The sequence below is a fragment of the Bos indicus genome, chromosome 26 (assembly GCF_029378745.1).
Source record: "Bos indicus isolate NIAB-ARS_2022 breed Sahiwal x Tharparkar chromosome 26, NIAB-ARS_B.indTharparkar_mat_pri_1.0, whole genome shotgun sequence".
Taxonomy (NCBI): domain Eukaryota; kingdom Metazoa; phylum Chordata; class Mammalia; order Artiodactyla; family Bovidae; genus Bos; species Bos indicus.
Genome location: NC_091785.1, coordinates 46,261,579 through 46,276,510, shown reverse-complemented (window position 1 = coordinate 46,276,510; position 14,932 = coordinate 46,261,579). Strand labels below are relative to the sequence as shown.

At 45.5% G+C, this 14,932-nt stretch overlaps 1 protein-coding gene across 4 annotated transcripts in view; it reads right to left on the bottom strand.

Annotated features, from left to right (window-relative positions):
- The window catches only part of DOCK1 (dedicator of cytokinesis 1), a 556,998-nt gene that overhangs the window by 103,282 nt on the left and 438,784 nt on the right, over positions 1-14,932 (bottom strand). For all 4 annotated transcript variants that reach the window (XM_070781087.1, XM_070781089.1, XM_070781088.1 and 1 more), the window contains one exon: positions 7,291-7,391. In XM_070781087.1, coding sequence (XP_070637188.1) covers positions 7,291-7,391 — 101 coding nt within the window. The remainder of the gene's footprint in view (positions 1-7,290; positions 7,392-14,932) is intronic.

Sequence of the window (14,932 nt, the reverse complement as noted above, 5' to 3'; positions counted from 1 at the left end):
TGCCATGAACTCTAATGCTTTCTTATATTCTATTTGAGTGGGGGATAAAAAGGAAAGAAAGAGGTATGTTGGTCTTGGCTGGTGTGGGTTGAATTGTGTCCTCCATAAAAATCTGTTAAGACCCTAATCACTGCTGTCTATGAATGCGAGTGTGTCTGGAAGAGCATCTTTGCAGAAGGAATCCTGTTAGCATGAGGTCATGCTGGACGGGGCAGGCCTTAAATCCAACCACTGGTATGCTTATCAGGAAAAGGAGACGTTTAAGGACAGAGACACAGGGAGGAGGGCCATGTGAGGATGAAGGCGCAGCTAAGGAGCATGACCACAGCGAAGGATGGGGCCGCCCCAGAAGGTAGGAGAGAGGCAGGAAGTGCTCCCTCTGAACTTCCAGGAGGAACCAACTCTGTCGATGCCTTGATTTCAACCTCTGGTCTCTGCAACTGGAAGATAATGTATTGCCGTTACTTCGAGCTGCTCAATTTGTACTCATTGTTACCTTACGGCAGATGGCTCTAAAAAAAATTAATACAACGGCCCATTAGGTTGCTATCCTGGCCCAACAAAGGGCTGAGATGCACAAGGGCTGATATTGAAGAATGCTGTCTTAAGGGGAGACCACAGAATCATCGAGACTTGAAGAGCTCCATCACTGAACAATTGGATGGAGGAGTCTGACAACAGTGCAGAGAGGCTGAGATGGGAGAAGGAAAACCTACGACGGGGTTCTGGGAGCCCAGACAGGAGCCGGCCAGCAGCCAGAGCCAGGAGCGGTGGAGGATGGGGAGAGACGGGAGGCATGCAGGAAGCTGGGGGAGATGATGGGTGGGCCGAGACATCTTTGTTTTTATGGGAAAGACTGGAGGTAGGAGGAGGAGGGACCCAAGACTGATGGGAATAAGCCTAACTAGACACAGGGACAGATGTGTCCTCCACTGCATAAAGTTTTATCACGGTCAGTAAAAACCACGTCACTAAAAGAAGATATGGTATATACTGACAACGGAATATTACTCAGCCATAAAAATAATGGAACGACGCCACTTGCAGCAGTTTGGATGGGCCTAGAGATGATCACACTAAGTGAAGGACGTCAGGCAGAGGAAGACAAGTATCACACGATATTGCTTACTTGTAGAATCTAAAATGTAACACAATTGAATTTATTTATAAAACAGAAAGAGACAGAGAAAATAAACTTGGGGCTACCAAAGGGGAAAAGGACAGGGTGGGGTCATAAATGAGGAGTATGGGATTAACAGACGCACAGTGCTAGTATAAAATAAACAGCAGTGATTTACTGTACAGTACAGGGAAATACATTCACTATCTTATAATAATCGATAATGGAAAAAATCTGAAAAAAAAATACGGAGTCACTTTGCTGTATCAATTCAGTTCAGTTGCTCAGTCATGTCTGACTCTTTGCGACCCCATGAACCACAGCATGCCACCCTCCCTGTCCATCACCAACTCCTGGAGCTTGCTCAAACTCATGTCCATTGAGTTGGTGATGCCATCCAACCATCTCATCCTCTGCCATCCCATTCTCCTCCCACCTTCAATCTTTCCCAGCATCAGGGTCTTTTCAAATGAGTCACTTCTTCGCATCAGGTGGCCAAAGTATTGGAGTTTCAGCTTCAACATCAGTCCTTCCAATTAATATTCAGGACTGATTTCCTTTAGAATGGACTGGTTGGATCTCCTTGCAGTCCAAGGGACTCTCAAGAGTCTTCTCCAACACCGTAGTTCAAAAGTATCAGTTCTTCAGCACTCAGCTTTTTTTATAGTCCAACTCTCACATCCATACATGCCTACTAGAAAAACCATATCTTCGAGTAGATGGACCTTTGTTGGCAAAGTCATGTCTCTGTTTTTTAATATGCTGTCTAGGTTGGTCATAGCTTTTCTTCCAAGAAGCAAGTGTCTTTTAATTTTATGGCTGCAGTCTCCATCTGCAGTGATTTGGGAGCCCCTGAAAATAAAATCTCTCACTGTTTCCATTGTTTCCCCATCTATTTGCCATGAAGTGATGGGATCAGATGCTGTAATCTTAGTTTTCTGAATGTTGAGCTTTAAACCAACTTTTTCACTCTCCTCTTTCACTTTCATCAAGAGGCTCTTTAGTTCTTCTTTGCTTTCTGCTATAAGGGTGGTATCATCTGCATATCTGAGGTTATGGATATTTCTCCCAGCAATCTTGATTCCAGCTTGTGATTCATCCAGCTCAGCATTTCACATGACGTACTCTGCATATATGTTAAATTAGCAGAGTGACAATATACAACCTTGGTGTATTCTTTTCCTGATTTGGAAACCAGTCTGTTGTCCCATGTCCAGTTCTAAGTGTTGCTTCCTGACCTGCATATAGGTTTCTCAGGAGGCAGGTCAGGGGGTCTGGTATTCCCATCTCTTTAAGAATTTTCCACAGTTTGTTGTGATGCACATGGTCAAAGGCTTTGGTGTAGTCAATAAAGGAGAAGTAGATGTTTTATTGGAACTCTCTTGCTTTTTCCATGATCCAACAGATGTGGCAATTTGATCTCTGGTTTCTGTCTTTTCTAAATCCAGCTTAAAAATCTGGAAGTTCATGGTTCATGTACTGTTGAAGCCTGGCTTGGAGAATTTTGCACATTATTTTGCTAGCTTGGGAGATGAGTGTAATTGTGCAGTAGTTTGAACATTCTGTGGCATTGCCATTCTTTGGGACTGGAATGAAAACCGAACTTTCCATTCCTATGGCCACGGCTGAGTTTTCCAAATTTGCTGGCATATTGAGTGCAGCACTTTCACAGCATCATCTTTCAGGATTTGAAATAGCTCAACTGGAATTCCATCACTTCCACTAGCTTTGTTCATAGTGATGCTTCCTGAGGCCCATTTGACTTCACATTCCAGGATGTCTGGCTCTAGGTGAGTGGTCACACCATCATGGTTATCTGGGTCATGAAGAAATTTCTGTATAGTTCTGTGTATTCTTGCCCCCTCTTCTTAATACCTTCTGTTTCTGTTAAGTCCAAATCATATCTGTCCTTTGTTGTGCCCATCTTTGCATGAAATGTTCCCTTGGAATCTCTAATTTTCCTGAAGAGATCTCTAGCCTTTCCCATTCTGTTGTTTTCCTCTATTTCTTTTCATTGATCACTGAGGAATGCTTTCTCATCTCTCCTTACTATTCTTTGGAACTCTGCATTCAAATGGGTATATCTTTCCTTTTCTCCTTTGCCTTTAGTTTCTCTTCTTTTCTCAGCTATTTGTAAGGCCTCCTCAAACAAACATTTTATCTTTTTGCATTTCTTTTTCTTGGGGATGGTCTTGATCACTGCATCTTGTACAATGTCACGAACCTCTGTCCATAGTTCTTCAGGCACTTGGTCTATCCAATCTAACCCCTTGAATCTATTTGTCACTTCTACTGTATAATCATAAGGGATTTGATTTAGGTCATACCTGAATGATCCAGTGGTTTTCCCTACTGTCTTCAATTTAAGTCTGAATTTGGCAATAAGGAGTTCATGATCTGATCCACAGTCTGCTCCCAGTCTTGTTTTTGCTGACTGTATAGAGCTTCTCTGTCTTTCGCTTAGAGCATTCATCTTCTCCTGTGAGAACTCCAAAATTATAACTCACTGCTGAATAAGCGTCTATAGGAGAATGTTGGATTCCACCCAGAAAAGATACCCCACATCCAAGGGCAAAGGAGAAGTCCCAGCAAGACTTTGCTATACACCAGAAACTTACTATTGTAAATCAACTATACTTCAGATAAAAGGAATGTAGTATCACTAATGTGCGCAAGCCAGAAGCAGTTCACTTAACTCTGTCAAAAGGACCTTGGCACAGGTTACAGCTTGTTGAGTCTATCTCCTCCGGTTCCCTTCTAATTCTTATTATATAGTGAATTTATTTGCAATAATTTGAGCCTCTTGGGGAAAAAAATAGCACAAACACAAATTAAACATCATATTCTCTTTTATAATTTGGAATGCTCTACCGCAGCTTCTTATTAGGTCGCATGCAAAGCAAGGCTTGTCCCCGTGTACTCTTCCCTTTCGGTTCCCCTAAAAAGTAGTGTGTACATCAGTGTGTACAGACTCAACCCCTCACTAATGTTCTAGAACCCAGTGTTTAGAAAGATGATGATTTTTTTTTTTTAATATGGTATTTGGTCCAGTAGTGAAACCTGTCCTCTAAGAACAGGCAGGTATCTGAGGATAGACTTCTATAGTTAAAACGAACCAAAAAAGAATGAGAAACACTCCGGGACCAAGTGAGGAAGAGGGTAACGGGAATGACACACGTCAGTCACACGAGTTCACCGACCCGGGGTTGCACCGACCCGGGGTTGGCCATCAAGCATTACCCTCTCAGCGGACAGTTGTAAATGAGCATTTTATGCTTAGATCTGCTGGAGGCCCGTTCATGAACCGCTTCCTCTCTCAGAAAGAAGTCTGGTTCTGAATACAGAAGCCCATTTGCTGTCACAGCACCCCATGGTCCCCACCAGGACACATGATATCTTCCAGATTAAAATGTCCACACTGGCTGCTAATTCTAAGCCAGCTCTTTCACACTGGACTCAAACTATCCTGAGCCCCCGGAATGTGCAAAGTGCGTGGGAGGATGGAGGTGGGGGAATTAACGACGGTCAGGTTTCGCATTCTGTCGACTTCTCTGTCCTTTGTTAGGAGTCACTAACACCAAGGATGTCTGAAGGTGAGTCAGTTAAATGTTCTTATTATGGACTTTGATTCCTACGGGTTATTTATTTCGTGGTTCATTGCCAAATCTTGTACTCAGTTTGGGTTGGACATAATCAGTGCTCTGTGCAGTATGGCCCATTCTTTTATGCTACTCCCGTGCGCTTTGGGGAACGCCTCTGGAATAAATATCCTAATTATCTCCCCAACCTAGGTCATCGGGAGGACACGCAGCTGAACAGGAGAGAACAAACAGGCAGATCTTCTGATCCTGGCATTTTCTGTTATTCTGGGCCACAGAGCTGTCGACCCGGAAGATACGAGAAGCTGAGGGGCCTGCAGAGAGGAAGAGGAGCCGGGGGCGTGTGGGTTCCACGGATTCACAAACCCGGCAGCAGCAGACAGGCTGATGGGGAGACAGTCAGAGGCGATGAAACGGGATGGCACAACTCCACTTTCAGACCCCCTGGCCTTCCCTTCTAGAAAAAAGTAGCCACCCGCATTACGATGTCCACTGTGCTGGACATCAGCACCCAGCCACTTGCCCAGACCACTGGGGTTAATCCCTGTGTCACTTGGTCCCTCGTGCCCTGCGCCAAGTCCCAAGTGCCCCAATCCTGGCCACTCTCTCATGCTGCAACAACCCAGAGCACCTCTGCTTAGAGAGGGGGCCACACCCCTTAGGACCGCATAGCCCCTTTTGGGACTGGCTGTTCGCTGGCATGATGCTCTCTGGTAAACAACTCAGCCACCTTCACCACTGAAGCTAAGTACCACCACATGCCAACTCCAGGCTGCAAAGGCACCCAGGTGGCACTTGCGATCTACATCAGTCATGCTTTTTTTTTTTTTTAATCTTTTTATCTTGTATTGGAGCATAGCCACTTAACAATGTGGAAGCCCTCCTAATATTTCTTATGCAGGTTTTGCTATTTAGAAATTAAAATTGCACATGGATGGTAAAGTGTTTAAGGTGCAGCAAGAGGCAGGGAAAATGCAAACCTGCCTTGGGTCTTAGCCACGCGGCCTCATAGGCCAAGAGTGCTCATCACAGACGCCGGAAATGGGGTCTCCTCGTGGGCCCGTCACGGCTGCACACTGAGCTAGCAGCCCCAGAAGAGGAACCGTGAGGCTGCCCCCAAGCTGAGACACTCCTGCAAAGACACTTTCTGGAACGCTTGGGGCTTTTTCCCTCAGGGGATCCATGGGACAATTTCAAAGGGGAAATCCGCATTTCTCCTCCCATGGTTGTGAGAGAGAGAATTCTAAAAGCCCTATCAGAGGCTCTGCCGGGTCAGGGAGGGCAGACACCAACTGGCCATGTTTAATTTTCTGTGGCTCTGAAGCTCAGAAGGTACAGTGTGATGGGGAAGCAAACGTCTCCTTCGGCGGCCAAGGCTCATTTCCTGGCGTTGCTTTAGCTTGAACATTAAGGCTCTTGCCACAGCGAGGAAAGGGCCCAGGAAGCGAGAGGCTGCACCCTGACCTGGAGAATGCTCAGAATCAAGCCATTTTATTCTCCAAAGTGGGAAGGAGATGTCAGCTCTTTTCATGCAGATTTCCAATTTAAAAATACGTTTTCTCCGCAGGTGTCTCTAAGGGTGGGCTGTGCTGGGAGCTTGGTAAAGACAGGGCCCCACTGTCAGCTCGAGCTGTCTGGATCCTAACCTCACCTCCATGAGGGAGACACATGCTCCCAGGATACAGGGACGGCTGAGCAGCTTTCCCCTTTGGAGACGCCTTGGAATCTCTAACCCCTAGACACCAGGCTGGCAACGCCTTGGAACAGCATGGCACAGAAGGATCACGAAATGATGAACAGGGATGCTGACTCATCACCGTGATGTGCTGATGAAATACTGATGTATCGATGAACAGATCCCCCATGAGGGTTCACTGTCTTCCCTCTGGGCACCCACAGAACTGAGATGCTGGTGAAACTGAGGCAGGAAGAGGATACAGGTCCTCAGAGAGCCCAAGGGTTGCAAAGAGCCCCACGCAAGGGTTCTTTTCCTGACCCTGGACCAGGAGCTGTTCAGGACGCACTGCTGAAAGAGCCAGGTAGGAATCTTGTCTTTCCTGGGGCTTCTGAGAGGTTCTTGGGATAATAAAAGGGTGAGTTAAGCCCTTCAGATCTCCTGCTGGGAAAGGCCCAGGGTCATCTCTGGCAAAGAAGGAACCCCAGACCGCTCACCACTGCACGATGGGCTGTCCCACAATTCCAACGTGCAACAGCTTCCATCAGAAGCTTCCTTGTTCGAAGCTTACACTGGAGAATTAAGGCACACACAAACCACACGTGGCGTGACATCAGCACAGCACACAGCAGAAGCAATTACGTCCCCAAACTCCCGTTCTGTGCGGCACTAATAGTCTCGAATGGCAGGGACCGGCAACCCACCAGAATGAATCCAGCAATCTTCAACCTGGACTCATGGGTTAGAAAAGGCAATACCCAATTCATGACCTGAAACCACCCTCTCATTACACCATGATTGCATCTCAGTTGGTACCGAGTTGGCTTAGAGGCCGTGAGATGATTCTAATAGACTCGCAGGCTCCTGCCCGTGAATCCGGAGCTGCGTGGACTTACTTGTTAAGGATTTTCGCTCTCTTAGCACTTGAAAAATTCTCCAGCTGCAAGGACTCTTGAGTGAGGAAAGCGACGGCCAGGTGAAAATAGTTGTTCCACAGCTGAAAACCAAAGAGGGGAGACGCTGAGGTGTCGAACTGATTCACACAGGATCTCAGAAACGGTCCGAGACATTTCGTGTTTGCCCAGCACATGCCTGTGAGATGTTACAAAGCTGTGTCCTCTGCGTGCACCTGGCTGACCAGCCACCCACGGTGCGGCTCAGGGCTGAGTGTGGGCTCTGACTGCACGTGCTCAAATCCCACCCGCTTGGCCACATACTGAGGCAAATAACCCAATCTTTCTGTGCCTTGGTTTCCACAGATAAAGTGGGAACTTCAACAGTACCTACCTGATAGGGCTACTGAAGGAAGGATCGAAGGAATAAAGATACTTAGGGCCCCCCCAGCAGTGCCGAGCAGGTGGTGATGATCATGTAATATGTTTTAGCTCTTAATAACACTTTTGCAGAAACTAATGCCTGTGGCTATAATACATCTCAGGTCAATAATGTATTAATATTGTATCACGGAGTCCCTTACCTAACAGTATATAGATTTCTATAATTTATCATTTTTATGATACTAAACATATATATAAACACTAGACAATTGAGAACAACATAAAAACACCCAACAGTTCGTATTTCAAGGACAGCTGTTGTTCAGTCGCTAATTTGCAAACAGAGGTCAAAGTGAAATTGTCAGTCGCTCAGTTGTGTCCGACTCTTTGAGATCCCGTGGATGGTAGCCGGCCAGGCTCCTCTGTCCATGGGATTCTCCAGACAAGAATACTGGAGTGGATTGCCATTTCCTTCTCCAGGGGATCTTCCTGACCCAGGAATCAAACCTGGGTCTCCTGCATTGTAGGCAGATTCTTTACCATCTGAGCCACTGGAATCATAAGCAAAGGTAATAACTTGCATCAAGTGAGATGATTATAAAGAGTTACATAAAAATAAGGTGTTAACAATAACTGACTATCTTCAGTTACTTCAGGTAAATACTGGCAAGTTTCAAGCATGGATGTAGCTAAAGGCTTCATGTATCTGCTACTCTTCATAAGTGGCATTTCTTCAGGACGAGAGCATCTCATTTGGTTGCCAGGGAACCAGGTAAGTGCTGGTCCCCTTAGCTCACAGATGAGGTTCAGAGACTTGCCCCCAAATGCAGAAAACACAGAACAGAACAAGGTGAAGCAGAACAAGGGTCTCCAGTGGCTCACCCCAGACCTCACAAGCCAAGGCACTTTCTCTTTTATTTAGGCCCTTTGAGCGACTGATCTGATCTGATCTGACTGGGTTGCCGAAATGTTCGTTGAAGTTTTTCCATGGGGTGTCACGGAAGAAACCTGAACAAACTTTTTGGCCAACGCAATATAATAAACAGGGTGGCTCAAATCAGTAAAGTACAAGTTTCTTCTCTTCTTTTCGGAACTAACACCTGCCCTGACGCCCACCCATCCCCTCGCAATGCCCTTCTCTCACAGCTCTAGCAGGGATGTCTGGCCCATGTTGGGGTCAGGGTCATCCTGCTGCTCATAAAAAAAGCATCAACAGAAATACAAATGTGTCTTTTAAAATGCCAGCTTCACTAACTCTCTCTTCCTTCCCTGCATTCACACAGGGCCAGGACGACAGCTTAATTACAGGTAACCTAAAACCCCACCCTAGGAGATGTTTAGGGGAACAGTGTAGTTGAACACCCTGAAGGAGGTTCCCTTGTGGACTGCATGCCTGGAGACTTAGCATGTCCACCTATAAAGCAAGACTGGAACCCACAGGAGATTTTTGTACCCTGAGGAACTAGGAGGTTGACTGCTGCTCACCTCAAAACTCCCCTGGCCACTTTAGAGCCAGAGCAGGGCTGGGGGCCCCCAGGAGCTGGGAGCATCTGGCCTGGGGGAGGTGGGGTGATGACTTCTGTGATGTCTCTCTCCCAGGGTGCAGCCTAAGTCTATGCGTGGGGAATGTGAGGCGGCCCAAGTGTGGGGCAGTCTGCAAAGCCAGGCCTGTGCTCTGCAGATGTGTAGGGGATAGGACAGCCTGGAAAGAGTGAGAAGCTGTTCAAGGCTGGAGCGGACTAAAGTCACACAGAAACTGAATGCACAGGGGAGGGCGGGTATGTAGGAGGAGCACGGGGGGTGTTCAGGGCCATGAAACTGGATGCACGTCATTATACATTTGTCCAAACCCACAGAATGGACAACACATCTGCAGGGAGCCCTGATGCAAAGTAAGCACTCAGGGATGATGACGGGTGAGCGTGGGTGCAGCAGTTGCGTCAAATGCACCATCTGGTGGGGGATGTTGACATGGGGAGGCTCTGGGTGCTGGAGGCGGGGCGTTTCTGGGAAATCTCTGTACCTTCCTCTTACTTTGCTGTGAACTTAGAGCTACCCTTTAATAAAATACCGGAGAAGGCAATGGCACCCTACTCCAGTACTCTTGCCTGGAAAACCCCATGGATGGAGGAGCCTGGTAGGGTGCAGTCCATGGGGTCGCTAAGAGTCGGACACGACTGAGCGACTTCCCTTTCACTTTTCACTTTCATGCATTAGAGAAGGAAATGGCAACCCACTCCAGTGTTCTTGCCTGGAGAGTCCCAGGGACAAGGAAGCCTGGTGGGCTGCTGTCTCTGGGGTCACACAGAGTCGGACACAATTGAAGTGACTTAGCAGTAGCAGTTAATAAAATACAAAAATTTTAAAAATCACATAAAAATACAAACATTAATAAAACCTATAACGGTTTCCCTGGCATTCCAGTGGTTAAGAATCTGGACTTCCACTGCAGGGGGTATGGGTTTGATCCCTGGTAGGGGAAGTAAGATTCCACGTGTTGTACACTGCAGCCAAAAAAAAAAACAACAAAAAACCAACCAACCAGACAAAGAAAAAAAAAAAAAAATCCCTGTAAGCTATGCATGATTTGAGCTGTGACAACTAACAGCATTCACGATGCTGACCTGAGAAGCAACAAGTTCCGTGACTGGGTCAACAGAACCTGAATGTGGTCTGGGGGCCAGTGAGCGCTGATAATGGTGTGAGTGTGGTGGTCTTACTCTAGTTATGTAGCGGAGGGCCTCTGTTTGTATGAAATATGTACTACAGATTGGGGGAGGTGATAGGATGTCAAGCTGGCAGCTCACCAGGAGAATGTTGAGAATAAGAGCTCTTGGTGCTGTACTCGCCGGAAATGAGAAGCAGACTGGGAGGGGCAGAGGGACGCAGAGGGCAGAGTAGCAGCCCACAGGGAGGAGTAGTTCAAAGGAGAAGGAAGTGTCTGGGAACACCAGGATATCAAAACATGGAAATGTGCCTTGTGGGAGGACCTGCTGCCTGGAGCACATGCGGAAGCCAGTCTTGGCCATGCAGCACCCAGGCCTCCCTCTGGGTATGGGAGGATGAGAACCTCCTAGAGTGGAACAATCAAACCACACCTGTCAAGGGATAAGGGCCAAAAGAGCTCATCGCAGCCAAGGCGCTGGGCATGAAGGGAGCTTCCAGAGGACTAAAGGCATGAAGACAGCGCACAGGGCCAGCAGTAACCCGTAACACGCTCTCAGCAGCCACACCTGAAACACACAGCCGTCTGTGTGTGTGGCTCAGCACCTGACGGGCATGGCCTACATGGATAAAAGGAGAAAACCTAATGAAGGACACGAAAAAAGCCACAAATATTCCTGTGTGGGATGGGAAAAAATAAATACTGCCAAGTACTCTCCCAAATGCTGTTACAATTCTACTACAATCTTTTACGAACTCAACAGAACCAATTAAAATGTAAACAGCGTGTTTCAAAAGTTGAACAAGGTGATTTGGAATTTCACATCGAAGAGGAAATGCGCAAAAAGTCAAAATACTTTTGCAGTAACATCCTAGCCAGGAAGACCTGGCTCTACTAGCTGGGTATAAAACCCATAGTTAATAACACAGAAAACAGAACGGATACACACCCGCATCTGTAATTGTGGGGATTCTTGGTGGCATGTAAAATCACTGGGAAAGAATAATTTATTCATAAAATCATGTAGGGAAAAGTAAATGTAAACCAGCTTCCAGCAGATGTAGATAAACAAGGACAGGGGACTACATTCAGTGTCTTGTAACAACTGATAATGGAAAACTGTGAAAAAGAATCTATACATATAGATATACGAATACAGAAATCTATATAGAGGCATATAAAATTGAATCACTTTGCTGTACACCTGAAGCTAATGCAATGTTGTAAAATAACTATACTTTGATTTTAAAAAATGATTAAGGAAAAGAAATCACAGATAGATTCAATGTTAGAATGTTTTTTTTTAAAGCAGAAACACAAAGCATTATCAGATACCAACTATAAACAAAACAGTTAAATTTATAATCAAAGAAGGATTCGCCAAGCAAAAAATAAAACCCAAAAAGCCATTTAAAAGAACTGACAAATTTGACTACAGAAAAATTAAGTATTTCTATACAATAAACCTAAACCCATGACTAGACTACATCAAGAATTTCAACTTACAAAAAATATGACATATAGCACAATAGAAAAATGAGCCGAGAAAATGGACAGTTCATACTAGAAATCCTCACAGCCAGTGAGTACTCTCAACCCAACTAGCAATCAGAGAAATATCAACAAAAATAAGAATCAACAATTTTAAAGAAATTGGTATTGGAGAAGATCTGGACAATGATGCTTTGCAGAGAAGGCTGGTGAGACTGCAAATTGCTAGAGCATTTGAGGATGGTAATTTATCAGTGTCCATCAAACTTAAAATGTCTCACCATCCAGTCTGGCAATTATGCTTCCAGTCACCAGCAATGCTGCCCTGAGACGGCTGTGTCACCCTGTTCACGGAAGCATTGCTGGGAACGGGGAAAAACCGGAAACAGCCTGCAGGTCATCAGAGCAGGAAGGCCTGCGCCAGTGTTGATGCATTTACACCGTGGAATAGGACAGAACTGAAAACCAGGAAAGCATGACCCCACTCACGTGTAAAGCCAAAAGAATCCCGGTCTTGGTCCAGATATAGCTGACTCCTGGGTGTGAATTACTCGAGTCCACTTACAGGTAGATATTCTTCAGTAGTAAATACTACAGTAATGCACAGTCTCTTGTTGGTTGAATTACACTCAGATAAACCACCTTCCCCAACCTTCCCACACTGTTCAAGGGCCAACTGTACATGCTTAAAGAAGCCTCAGAGATAACACACAACAATTATTCTAAAAGTTAACCAGCAGTTGGAAGGAAATCCAAAAAAGAGGGGATATATGTATCCACATGGCTTCCTTGGTGGCCAGATTGTAATGAATCTGTGTGCAATGTAAGAGACCTGGGTTTGATCCCTGGGTCGGTAAGAGCCCCTGGAGAAGGGAATAACTACTCACTCCAGGATTCTTGCCTGGAGAATCCCTTGGACAGATGAGTCTGGCAGGCTACAGTCCCATGGGTCACAAAAAATTGGACACAACTGAGCAATGAACACTTTCACTTTCTTTTCACATGCATGCATGTATGTATGTGTGTGTGTGTATATACACACACACACACACACACACACACATATATATAGAGAGAGAGCTAATATTCATTGGAGGGGCTCATGCTGATGTTGAAGCTCCAATACTTTAGCCAACCGATGCAAAGAGACGACTCATTGGAAAAGACCCTGATGCCGAGAAAGATTGAAGGCAGGAGGAGAAGGAGACAACAAAGGATGAGATGGTTGGATGGCATCACTGACACAATGGACATGAGTTTGAGCAAGCTCACTCAGGAGATGGTGACGGACAGGGAGGCCTGGCGTGCTGCAGGTGGACATGACTTAGCGGCTGAACAACAACATCCAGCTGGCCTTCCCGCGCGGGACAACTGGAAAAGAACCCACGTGCCAGCACAGGAGATGTAAGAGACACGGGTTCGATCCCTGGGTTAGAAAGTTCCCTGGAGGAGGGCATGGCAAACCACGCCAGTATTCCGGCCTGGAGAATCCCATGAACAGAGGAGCCTGGTGGACTATAGTCCACGGGGTCATAAAGTGTTGGACATGACCGAAGGGACTTCGCACACAGCACACAGCTGAGGCACTTCATTGTACAGCAGAAACCAACATAACATTGCAAAGCAACTATACAAAGTGAGGTCGCTCAGTCGTGTCCAGCTCTCTTCGATCCCATGGACTGTAGTCTACCAGGTTCCTCCATCCACGGAATTTTCCAGGCAAGGGTACTGGAGTGGATTGCCATTTCCTTCTCCAGGGGATCTTCCCACCCCAGGGATCAAACCCAGGTCTCCTGCATGGCAGGCAGACGCTTTACTGTACCCCAAGTTTAAAAACATACTATTTGGTAAATACTAAGCAATGAATAAATATTTGTTGACATTAAAAAAAAAAAGCTACCCAGCAGAGGGAGAAAAAGGTGAAAAAATGGGAAGGGAGCTTTCCTATTTTATTCAATGGGCTGACTTACACTGCATAAATATTTCACAAGAATGTATCTGTGTTTTAGGATGTGATAACAAACATTAAGCAGAGAAAATAATAAAAAATTTTAAACTGAAAAAGAGTAACATTTTTACATACACAGTACCTGATATATTACTACATACTTATATTCTATAATGCTGATGAAACATTTTTAATTTAATAAAATGATACAAATGCAGTTACTTAAAAAACAGAAATAAGACTCAAGCTTTCAAGAATGAGCTTATGGTTGCTGAGGAGAGGATGGGGGGGAAGGGGGAGTTTGGGATGAATAGGTACACACTGCTATATTTAATGGAGAAGGAAATGGCAACCCACCCCAGTGTTCTTGCCTGGAAAATCCCAGGGACAGGGGAGCCTGGTGGCTTGCCGTCTATGGGGTCACACAGAGTCAGACACGACTGAAGTGACTTAGCAGCAGCAGCTATATTTAAACTGGATAACCAACAAGGACCTCCTGTATGCAGCACAGGGAACTCTACTCAATGCCATGTGGCAACCGGGATGGGAGGGGGTTTGGGGGAGAACGGACACATTAATCTGTACAGCTGAGTCCCTTTGCTGTTTACCTGAAATTATCACAATATTGTTTGTTAACTGGCTACATCCCAGTACAAAATAAAAAATTTTAAAAAATTAAAATTAAAAAAATGATCTAAGGGCACAGGCACCAAAGAACTTAATCTAATAACCAAGTATCACCTTTAGCTCTAAGTTGTCAGAAGACAAGGCAAATGGGAAAGTAGATGGGTGTCTAATTTTTGTTATCTGTTAATTTTTGTTATCTGTTGACCTAGGTTTGAGTAGGACCACCCTCTGGGTGTACCTAAAGTGGTTCAGGTTCTTTCTCCATGAACAGTCCTACCCAGGAAACTAAAAACCTGTTTGCCCCTGGATGCTTTGATTTGCAAACTTTAGTAAATGAAACAAATAATAACAAAACCATGATTAGCAGAAATATACCTGAAGTTTGGTGGGAATGGGAGTCCCAAATAGTAGATGCATAGTAAGAAATCATGCCAGGCAAAAATCAATCAATCAGTTAAATCACACACACAGGCACATGCACATACACGCGATCCACAAGCACCGGAGGAGGAGGGCCTGGATGGGAGGGA